This window comes from Colias croceus, chromosome 30 (assembly GCF_905220415.1).
Source record: "Colias croceus chromosome 30, ilColCroc2.1".
Taxonomy (NCBI): domain Eukaryota; kingdom Metazoa; phylum Arthropoda; class Insecta; order Lepidoptera; family Pieridae; genus Colias; species Colias croceus.
In genome coordinates, this window is record NC_059566.1 from 4,453,758 (window position 1) to 4,466,102 (window position 12,345).

Here is a 12,345-nt window from a genome sequence, read left to right on the forward strand (position 1 = left end):
GGAATTTAGAAAAGTACGAGTAGGTATTGTAATTAATTTTCATGTGAAATAAATTAAATAAAATGTATATAGAGAGTAGGGGTAAGGAGCTTGTAAGGAGAATCATCTGTGTTGGCAACACAGGTAGGCAATCTCCGAGTTGCCCGGTATATTTACTATGAGAACATTCTATTATATTTGTAATATAATTCAAGACATTGTTGTCGGCTTGCTTGAGCTTTTGTGAAAAATTTTAAATGTATTTTTACTTTCATAATTTTTAATTACTTGCAATAAGTTATTATTGCTATTTATAAGATTTTATTTTATTTTTTGTTCATATAATGGTAATATAATGTGTAATTGGTGTAAATGTAACACCGTTTTAATTATAAATAAATAAAATATAAACATTGAAGTGATAGCAGGAAGTACACTTACGGTACATTTTACGGTATTTCATGAAACGTATAATATTGAAATTGAATACAGCGCCATCTATTAGAAAGAGGCTGTAGACATTATTAATTTCGATTCTTCTAGTCACTACTAGATGCCGCTGATATAAAATAAATGATATAAGATATTAATGTAGATGGCGCCACTAGTTTTAATTGTATAAATAAATAAAGCTTTTTAGCATGTAGAAAAATTTTCATTAACATAAAAAAATGAATAGTGCATTTTTATTTAATATCACTGATTTTTTCCATCCGTATTGTAATGTTTACATTTTATTCCGTAAATCAAGTCATTATGAAATTGAAAACAGCGCCATCTATTAGAATCTGGCAGTAATTCTTGTGCAATTAGTTATGACTAATCAACGCTAGATGTCATTGTAATAAATTATAATTAATCGGACATTGATGTAGATGGCGCTAGTAGTTTGTATATTATTGTGATATTATAAGTTTGCACTTGTATTGCAATATTTAAATAACTATTAAAAAAAATTACAATAACTTTTTTCTGAGTGCTTTATCGTATTAGCATTATATTTTATGAATCGTATAATATTGAAATTCAATACAGCGCCATCTATTAGACGGAGGCTGTAGACATTATTAATTTCGATTCTTCTATTCACCACTAGATGTCTCTGATACAAAGTATATTTTAAGTATTACCGCTCACCAAACTTGACTCACGCATTTTTTTTTAATAAGCCATATCGTAAGTTCATAGTATATTCTTAATTTTTTGAAATAAATAATTGTTTGTTCGTTAATTGTTTATTAACAATAAATAAAGTAATACTGTTTGGTTGGCCCCATTCAAAATTATTATTAATATTTTTTTCCATTCATTTGTACAAAATCAAGAATAAATCGTTATAACATGGATTTTTTTAGTATATTTATTATTCCGTGAACGATTTTTAACAGAGTGAACCAAGTCATGGTCTTTAAGAAAGAAGGTGAAGCAAAACTGTTATTTTTTATTTCACGATGATTGCAACCGACTCTAGTCTTCTTTGAGAGTATTGAATGAACTTGAGATATTATTGATGATATCGTCAATAATATCTCAAGTTAATTCAATGAATAAAGGAAAATTTTAGCTTTAAACTAATTTTCTGTTTCATCCATGTTATTCTAGTATATTGGTCCATGGTCGAATCTAGGTTTGTTATGATATTAAAATGATCTTGAATCTACGCTCACTAACACATTCTGCGATTCATTTTTATACTGTCTAGCTTTCCGCCCGCGTTTTCAAAGAAAAACCCGCATAGTTCCCGTTCCCATGGAACTTCCGGTATAGAACCTATCCTATGTGTTAATCCAAGTTACCCTATAATATCTGTGTGCTAAATTTCATTGTAATCGGTTCAGTAGTATTTGCGTGAAAGACTAACAAAATACATGACACATACATCCATCCTCACAAACTTTTGCATTTATAATTTTAGTAGGATAGGTTTATCGATGCAGCTTATTGACCTTTAACCAAATGCACTAGAGTTACGGGAATAAAATAAAACACAATATTCCAAACTGCATATTTTTATTTTCCTGTAATTTTGCCGAAATATGATCACAGTTTAATTTAAAGCATGAACATTCATTGCAGAATTTTGTTACATTAAGAAAACAGATGATAAATAATTAAATAAAAAAGTAATGTAGAAAAAAAATATGTTAAAAATTCTGCAATAAAAACTTTTTGAACACCATTTATAATCACAGATACCGAACACGGGACAAGCTCAGTAAGTCCATAAGATCTATGGCACGGCTTTTTGTATTTTTTCATTATATTTCCGAAAAATAGTACATATTCAATTGATAAAATATTATCGAAAGATTAATCATTAGTATTTTGTCCAGAGCCGTCGCATTTATTTTGATTTGACTTAAAACGTAAGCTTAAAACTATTTTTAACAAGTTTTTTGATCACAGAAACTTATAGCTCTTCTTTTGACAGATAAGTGTTTAGTAAATAACTTTTGAGACATTGTATTGTTATCTACACTTACTTTAGCACTACCTATTTATTAAATCTATTTAAGCGTAATTTTTTTTTTTCGTTTTTCATTTTATTATAAAAACCTTACATACAAATTCATGAAGATACAACGACTACGACATTGAAATTTTAAAAAAGGCGGGAAAAATTCATATTTTTTCTTTGCTTTGGAAGCCAGTCTTTTATAAAACATTTTTTATTTCATAAAATTGGAAACATTTCGGACTTAAAAATTATCGATTATACACAGATGAACAGATTATTATTTTTATTACAATATTTACCTAAAGGCAAACAATAGCTTACATTTACATATTTTGAATTTCATCCAATTTCTACAAATAATATTAGTAACTAAATAATTAATAAAATTAGTAATGTATAGAAAAGGAAGACTGCTATGCGTTTAATAGTACCAAAAGGAAATTCCTGAACAATATTTACTTATTAATATTACTCTTAATAATGAATTAATACTACAGTCGATTATTATTAATTAGGAAGATCAGAAGAAATTGGCTGTATATAAAAATTATATAACAACCCACATGATGGTCAATGGTCATGTCTCGTCGAAAAAATCAGAACATTAAAAAATACATCCTTTTTTAATAATAATTAATTTGCTAAAATACAGATGGAAAATTATTTAAGATTTACATAGAAAACATAAAAGTAAGTATAAAATCAGTCTTTAAAAAGTCTCTGTACATAATGATTGAGATCAATTTTGGAGAATTGATATTTTAACATTTCAAACTATGTATGTATCTATTTAATTAATTATTCTTTATCATTAACTTTAAATACTAAGTAGGCGAAGAGAATTAATAATAAAGGATAAAGTATACAAACATAAGTTTTCTTAGCATTAATAACATTTCAGTTTTGAACACCCTGTAAATTTGAGCTTGTAAAAATTAAATAATATTGTATTTACAAATTTCACCTAAAATGCATGTAAACAGTTAAAAAAACTAGGAACTTTTTGGTTAGTATTTTGATAATGGCAATATAGTTAAAAAAAAAACAATATGTCATTTTTTATAGACCCTGTGGTAAAATTCCGATATGTAGTTTGGAAAAAAAATTCTCGGATTAGTCAGGCATAACGAAAAAAAAGAAAGAAAATAGCTAGTCACAAGTCACCTTAGAAATTAAGAATCAGTTTTATAGATGTTAATTAATGTCATTTAATTTAACATGCAAGATTTTTAATCTATTCAAATAAATTATGTAAAAAAAATCAATAATCATTTTTGTTGCGTACAATCAAAATATTTTTAGCTGTAAAAAAATCAATAAAATTTTGTAAAAATGGGCATATGAATTAATAAAAATGGTTTGAAAATTAAAATTTGATTTAAGCACAAATATAGAGACAGTAACAAATGCCCAAAAAAGAATTGCCCTGTACAAACCACACCTTTGCTTAAAACAATAAATTATTCCATCTCGCACAGCTTTTCTTTTCTTTCAACATGATACGGATCAGCACAATGAGCCATCAACACAGATTCTCCGACAATCAAATTCTCAAAACATAACGAACAAGCGTACAATGCATCTCCAAAACACACAATTTTATTTTCATCTCGATATAATGTCATCGGGTTTAATACTGTACTTGGCTGTATTTCCTTCCCAGCGGCCACACATTTCTTTATATATGCCGTTTTGTATAAAAAGTGGATTTTTTCACAATGCGACTGACTCAAGATGTGTTTTAATAAGCCATTTTCCTCAGTTTCTGTATTCTTACATGACGGACAATGGAATGTGATTGACTGCTTTGATTCGAAGTCAGCATCGTTTTGTTCGCACTTAAGTTGAATGCTGTGCACTTGTATGTAAAAGGTAATTCTTTCGATCGTGGCTTTTTGTAAAAACGTGTTGTAGAGAGAGTCTTGGAAGCTGTTGTAGCTGATTATTTGATCAAGCGACTCGGAGTACGCAGTGAGCGTGGTCGAATCTAGCGTAAAGTTACCAATAGAAGATGTTATTGACGTAGAATGATCAGGGTTCGCGGTTAATCCCGAATCTGTTTGCGTAGGTGACGACTGGTGGCACTTACAAATGCACTTATACCCTTCGTCGAAACTGTAGTTCGATATTGAGTCATCCTGAACGGAGAATAAATTTATCATTGCATCTCGCAAGTCTGGGAAGTCAAAATGCTTTTGCTTCTTCTTATGGCTGATGTGGAAACGCTTTTGAGATTCCTTCTTCTTTGATAGTAAATATTTCTTGTTAGTGCTCTCACTGTGCAAGTAGTTGTGCATAAAATGGTCTATAGAGCTTTTCATTGAGAGAAACTGTTTACGTATTTTCGCCTTCGTCTGGTGATCTTCTTTTTCCATTATCACATTCCATATGCCATTCGGACTTGAGTTTTTAATGTCTCTGTTCATGTCATCAACATACACATCGCCTAGCTTCTTGGGGATATTGTTCAAATCAGAGCCAGGGAGAGCGGACACTATTGACCTTGAGTGTAATATTTTTGACACTTCTATATGAAACTGGAACTCCGTGAGCAGTTTTTTCAGGAAGGTTTCCAATCTCTCGAATCGCATTTGATAGTTGAAGAGTAAGCGCACGCGTTCCTCCTCATTTTTATCGAGTTCAACATCAGCGAACGATTCTGGAGTAGTGGATGGGACTGGTATATTCTCATCGCTTGTGGACTGGTTATCTATCTTCCTGCACATTCTTACCGGAGACTTTGATGAGCTGTCTGAGTGTTCGGACAGGGAATCTATCTCCAACTCTTCTTCTTCAAATGATGACTCAATATCCGAGACTTCATCGTACATATCAAAGGATTTATTGAAGTCGAAACCCTTTATCCGTTCGCTGAACGCTTCAGATGACTTGCACTCCAATAAGACATGTTTGGGCGTGTTCTCTATGTTCACATCGCTCAGCTGCTGCATAGATTGGCTCGCTTTTTTGATATCTATCTTGAGTTTCTTGCATTTACGGCGCTTATGACGTATCGGTGCGTCTGATAAGTTTAGTATGTCTGTATCGGACAAAGAACCCTTTTTCGCTGCGTATTTTTTAACCGAATCTGGTAGTTGTAAGCTAGAATATCGGGACGTCGAATCAGGCTCCAGTTTTTCGAAATCTATAGGATCGTCACCGACGTAGGTGTAGCGACGCTTTTTCATAAAATTATCAGAGTTTTCAGAGGTCTCCTCAGTTTTTTTGAAATACGTAATGTTCGATATGATCTTTCGGATCGAAAATGCCATTTTACAGGCGGAAAATTTATGTGCACCGTTAACTGTAAGAACAAAGTATTACATGTAGCGGATATTAATGTAAAAACCTTTCGAAATTTTTATTTAAATATTTTTAAACTCTTACCGCAAGTACGCGATCCACCATATACAAAGAACTTCACGCAAAAAACTTCACATTATTTAAAACTACCTTCTATTGTTAGTTTTTTAAATTTATTTTATCTTTTGTCTTTTATTTTGGATTTGACAACAAAAACATCTGTAATGTATGGCAGATTTGAATTGCTCTTTGATTGGAAGTTGGAACAAAGACTGCTAAACACAGCTGCTAAAGAAAATCAATAAAATTACCATTTACTTTATAGTTTATCTGTTAATGTTAATGTGTTGCCAGTTTTCATTGTATTGAAATTTGAAAGTTTATATTGTTTAGATTAATTTAAATTATAATTTTAACTTTAAATACAGTAATTAAGTTTTATCTATATTAATTGCGAATCAAAAATACTATTACTAAATAGATAGAGGCGTCGTTTATAAGATTAAGCTCGTCATAATAATTTTGTGTATCTGTATATCTTCTATTTTCTAAACTAGCAATCTCTCGGATATCTGTGACATACCGCATACGTCAAAAACAGCTGGAGAAAAGTTACCAACACAGTTGTTTGTTTGTTGTTTTCTATTTAGGTTCTTTCTAAATTAACAATTAACCTGAAAGTAAATTATTTCAGAACTTTAAATATTTGTTTGTACGTATAGTGACAGAATTGTAAGGTATGTAATTTATTTTTTATAGTTTAAAAGACAAATTAACAAAAGTTTATTATAGTGCATGTTAACGTGTTTCTGAATATCTAATACCTTTCGCAAATAGGATAACATCTTAAGTTCGATCACACTGCACTACCAATTTATTAGTTTGAATTTATACGAGGCCTTTCAATTGATCTAAAAGTTGGTACCCACCAGTCTAGTGATTGATGACTTGGGTATGGTTTTGTTTAGTGGGTTCAATCCGATATCTACATCGAAACATTTCTTAATTCAAAGAAAAAGTTGAAAATTTTTAAACATTTACACAAATATTTTAGAACATTATTAAACTAAAGATTAGAATTTGTTTTCTATTTATATTTCTAGAAAAAAATCTCATTCATAAAGCATAGGTAGCATAAGCATATTAAAATAAAGATATTTAACATTTCTTGTAATAGACAGGTTGCTTTCTGCCATTTGATTCAATTTTATTCTTTAAAAAAATTCTCACTAAGCCTTTGAACTTTAAAACTAAAAGACGTGTGGCACTCGGGGACTGCCGCGGTAAAGCTATTGCATGCTATGCCTTCAAGCCACAACTCCACCCGTCGGAGTGGGGAGCGTGAGGTTTTTTCGTTACGGAATTTCTCGATTCGGTCCCCGCGCTCAAGGCCCGCGATAGAAGCTATGCAATAGCTTAAAAATTAGAATAAATTAAACATATTTAATACATTTACAGTATGAAGCCCTCAATAGACATAGACTCTCTCCGATCAGAGCACGAATCCGACGAACAATGGGAAGTGAGAAGAATGTTCATGGTGGAACACAAAGACAACTTTGAGGAGGAGGAGTTGGTAACATTGGCGCAATTGTTCACTAATATTGAGTTTCTGGGTTGCCGGTTAGTAATTTTCCGTGCTTTTTCACAAATAATGTGCCAGGATGTGTAGCTAGAGGAATATGTATATTAATAACCAATCATATCACTTCATTTATTTTGAAGTTTGAAGCATTAGCACATAAGGTTTCAAACAATACTATTATATTGTACTAGCTGTGCCGCACGGTTTCACCCGCGTGGCTGCGCTCCTGTTGGTTTTAGCGTGATGATATATAGCCTATAGCCTTCTTCGATAAATGGGCTATCTAACACTGAAATAATTTTTCATATCGGACCAGTAGTTCCTGAGATTAGCGCGTTCAAACAAACAAACTTTTCAGCTTTATAATATTAGTATAGATGTACAACAGACGAAACTGAGCGATACACAGTACAGCCAGTAGCTAATTTTACGGACCACGCTCGCTTCAAAGTGTGCGAAACATCAGGATAATAATATAACGAATAAATTGCGTTTAAAATCTGTTAAGATCTTTATTTCTAAACTAGCTTCCACCCACGACTTTGTACGTGCGTCCCGGTTTTTCCCCGTTCCCGCAAGAATTTCGGGAAATCCTTTCTTAGGGGACGCCTACGTTATGACATCTACCTGCATGCCAAATTTCAGCCCGATACGTCCAGTGGTTTTGGCTGTGCGTTGATAGATCACTATATCAGTCACCTTTGAGTTTTATATGTATAGATATACATATTGGTTCATTAAAATTTATTGCGTTAAAATTACAGATACCCACAAGCAACAATGAGAAGAATAGCTAAATTAGCAGAAAAGGTGTCCGCTAAGTATAAGGAAAGTCGGAAGAATAAACTAAAGAGAACTTTTGTACAAGCCAGCGATGCTGCGGAACAAAAAGCCAAGAGGAGTTTTAAATGAATAGACTTGTTGAAAAATGAAAATATAAAAAATGTTGCTTACGCTGCATTTACATTAAACGAGCGAATGCTCATTCTGACCCCACTATGTCAAATTATTTTAGTGTAAACAGGCGTAGAGCATTCTTTCGTTCTTCTTAGTGCGTTCGAAAAGATTCTATGCAATGTTCTAATACTGAACAACACTGAATACGAGTTTTCGTTTACAATAAAAGATCACGAAATAATGCTCTTATGTTCATTTTATGTATATACTAGCTGTTGCCCGCGACTTCGTCCGCGATTAGGTCGTTTTTCGTCATTCGTCGTTTAAAAAAAATACGTGACACTTTATTTTAAAATTTTCTTAATTATTGTCTCTTATAAAATTTAACTACATTAAAATTGAACACTCTGATAAGAAAATCTTAAAATCTGAAGAAAACATGAATGTGGTTTAAATTCTACATTACTTAGTATCAAATAATAATCTAAATTAAATGTAGATTAACAGTTTGAGCACACCATTATAGAATATGTACCTAAGTATTAAATTACGTTAGTTTACATAGTAACTTTACTAAAAACACGATGACTATCTTTCGCGCTCGATACCACAAACTAAGCATGTTTGTGGTACGTGGCCCGCGTCACTTGACCCCCCGCGAGTTCCCCTCCGTTGCTATGCGAAAATACATTCGTCGCCCTACTGTAGGAAAAATTGTAATACTGTGGCCTGGGCGTTATAACACGTCCAGGGAGTTCCTGAGTGCCGATATCACCATCTTGAGGAAAAGCTTCTAATGTCGATTTAAAACTGCATACATACGAATTAACCTGTTCTAAAATTGTGAAATGAGTTCAGTTTTAAATTTGAGAAATATTGATTTCTTGTATTCCACTATTCGTTGTAGTCGAATACAAAATATATTTAAACAAACTTAGCTTGGCCTTCAGGCAAAAGGGATCCTATCAAATGGTAAACTTGACCTTGTATCTTAAAAGTAAGCATGAACGGATCTTCTGATAATTATTGAGCACCAAAGGATCATTTGAAACGCACTACTATAAGAGCGAATATTGTCTAATAACAGTTTACATTGCACCACAGAATATACATAATAGTAGCTAAACGCTAATTGCACAGTATGTTCCTCTAAAAGTAGTGATTTTGTGAAAGGTTCCGGTGTATCTTCAAACGAAAGCCGACTCGCCTTACTACACTTTAAAGCATTACAAAAAGAACATACTACGTTAATATCGCCTATACAGAAAATGATCTGTAATCAATTGTGAGGTTATAAGCAAACCCACTTTTATATTTGTCAGACCACACCACCGAATTCGTAGATTGTTTACCTCAAGACATTAAGACTATGACGAAATCTGTCTGCAGTAAGACGGGCCTCTCGCTATTCGTACGAATAGTTTCAATTCTTAATCTTTCATTAAACAAACTTATTAATCGTTCTTGTCTCATATAATTGTAATATTCGCGTCCCTACTCTAGTCATTGCTTATGCTCATGTTCATCTTATTATGATGCACCCTATCATTTGTCAAACGGTCTTCATATTGAGTAAAGTTTCAGATTCTCGAGATAAAATATGACTGTCGTGATCAGTAGTGAGACGAAATTCCCTCTCAGTGAGGGTTTCGGTCTCACGGGATAGTACAATCTGCCGTTTGCGATCAGCTGTGTGACGTCATACCCTCTCAGTGAAGGTTCGGTCTCACGGGATAGTAGGGGAGATCGGGTTTGGTTGTCTCACGGGTTAGATGTCACAGCGGTCTTAATACAAAACTGAACTAACGAATAAGTCTGTTGACCAGCGTGGCTAGAGCGATACAGTGACAACGCTGTCCCCACTTCGCGTCAGACCGCCCCGATCTGCCGTGAGGGCCTCACACGTGTTTATTGTTTTCGCACAGATTTTTTATGATATGAGGACCGAATATGCTCCTCATAACATCACTTTTTGTGAACGAAACGACAGCGCGGTTTAATTCAATGCCAACACATCAGAAAAAAGGATTATCTTTAATTGTGAAATAATATATTATGATTTACACTATTAACACTCTTTTAACATAAAATATAAGTCTGTGAGTGTGTAAAAATAAATCCAGCTAATTACACATCAAACTTATGTTTATAATTTGGTATACGACATGAAAATATATTAATTGTCCAGCAATAATAATACAGATAAATACTGAACATAAGTATAATAGCTGATATTAAGTAGTATTAGTTAAAATATACTTTGACTACTTTGATTGTTAGTTAAAGTTTATTTTTACTAACAACATGTAAATGAAGAAGAAATAATAATTACCAACGAACTAACCTTTTCTATAATACTTAACACGGCACATTTTTCAAATTATCTTGCTCAACTCTACTAAAAAATTTGAGGGTTTTGTTGGAACTTTAATATGTAAAAACTATGATATAGGTATCTAAACTACGATACAACTTGCATGCGGAAATGCTCATTACAATTGTGAATCTAAAGAATAACTAACAACATACTGTTCAATTTTATTGAGCTGATGAATATCTTTTGCCTGGAAGAAATCACCGTCGCCTAACAAATATAATGTGTTTTCTTATAAAACCGTTACATAATTTATTTTATCTACTTAAATAATGAAAATGATATATTTATAAAATATAAAACATATTACTTATGTAAAATGATTAAAAATAAATAAATGAAGCAACTACGATTCAAAGAAAACAATATCTTTTTCAGTGTGAAAATGCTCTAAGCAATCCTGGATGATGAACTGTATATCATGTACCTACTCTGATCCCAGTACGGTCGGTACGTCGATAGCCATAACGATAAATATTATAATTAGATAACCGCAAAGTCAAAATAAAAACATTACTTGTAAAGTTGTGAGTGCAAAATTTACGTTTCATTTGGCAATAAAATTTTTTTCGGTACTAAAACGTAGTAGTTTGATATGTGGTTGGCTGCCCCTCCTCTCCTTCCTGAAAAATATCCTCCAAAATTTCCCGAGATACTTCCAATGATTGAACCATTGGACGTTGAACATTAACTTCAGTCAAAAATTGACGAAGCGGATGATTACTAATTTCCACTTAATCCTCGCTGCTACTGTCTTTATCATCAAATCATCAATTTTCAAGTGGTGTAGTAAAAATATCAGCAGAAATCGTCTTCCAAAGGCGATATAATTTTATTAGCATTGAATCTGTAAATAAAAAAATCAAAAGTTAACTGTAAATCTATAAAAAAAGCTAACTACTTACAAATAAAATTTTATCAAAAACTTCTGTTCCCAATGCACCTCAAAATAATAAAAGAATCATTCATTTCATTTCATTTCAATAAATACCTGTAAGTAACAACTTACCTTTTGTGGGAACGCATGATGGTGAAAATTCACAAAACACGAAGATTGCACTTGATATTTTCGGTTTTATGGCATTCAATTGCTTTATAAATATCACTACATAGTATGAAAAAAGTCGCTTTCTGTGTCCCTATATGTCCCTATGTCCCTTTGTATGCTTAAATCTTTAAAACTTCGCAACAGATTTTGATGCGGTTTTTTTAATAGATAGACTGATTCAAGAGGAAGGTTTTAGTACATAATTTATTAGGTTTTAGACAAAGCGGACGAAGCCGCGGGCGGTAAGCTAGTAAATTTATAAAACACGAAGATTTTTAAAATTGTAACTAATGAACACAACAATATATTAGTATACTCTTTGGAACACAATCATTAGATTAACTGTAGATAATGGTGTCTATTTTTACTTAAAATAATAAACATCTACCCTCACTTTAAAAAAATGTAGTTTATTATTTACACGAAATATATCTTATAGGGAACGGAAGATATAGGTTAAAGAGTTAAATAAATAAATAACATAATTATATTTAAATTATTAATTTTTAACATTGTGTTCAGTAGTGTTAACATGTAAATTGATTTGATTTTTACGAAATCTCATAGATGGCGCTGTTACAAAATTAACATTATACAACTTACATTCTTTAAGCTATGTTTCTCTTCCCAAGTTACTTAAATGGCATAATTTTTATAGTGTCAATATAGATATTGTCAAACAACATTAATTATATATGCGT

The 12,345-nt window shown here is 31.9% G+C and overlaps 2 protein-coding genes across 2 annotated transcripts; one reads left to right on the plus strand and one right to left on the minus strand.

The window, feature by feature from the left end:
- Positions 1-3,043: 3,043 nt before the first annotated feature.
- LOC123704667 lies at positions 3,044-5,982 on the minus strand. The gene is made up of 2 exons (XM_045653079.1): positions 5,825-5,982; positions 3,044-5,741 (listed from the first exon to the last, which is right to left on the minus strand). Exon 2 carries the CDS (start codon positions 5,707-5,709, stop codon positions 3,898-3,900), a length of 1,812 nt encoding a protein of 603 aa, XP_045509035.1. The 5' UTR covers positions 5,710-5,741; positions 5,825-5,982; the 3' UTR covers positions 3,044-3,897.
- Positions 5,983-6,348: 366 nt separating this feature from the next.
- On the plus strand, positions 6,349-8,239 carry LOC123704637 (partner of xrn-2 protein 1-like). The gene is made up of 3 exons (XM_045653038.1): positions 6,349-6,477; positions 7,199-7,363; positions 8,090-8,239. Exons 2-3 carry the CDS (start codon positions 7,200-7,202, stop codon positions 8,235-8,237), a joined length of 312 nt encoding a protein of 103 aa, XP_045508994.1. The 5' UTR covers positions 6,349-6,477; position 7,199; the 3' UTR covers positions 8,238-8,239.
- Positions 8,240-12,345: the final 4,106 nt, after the last annotated feature.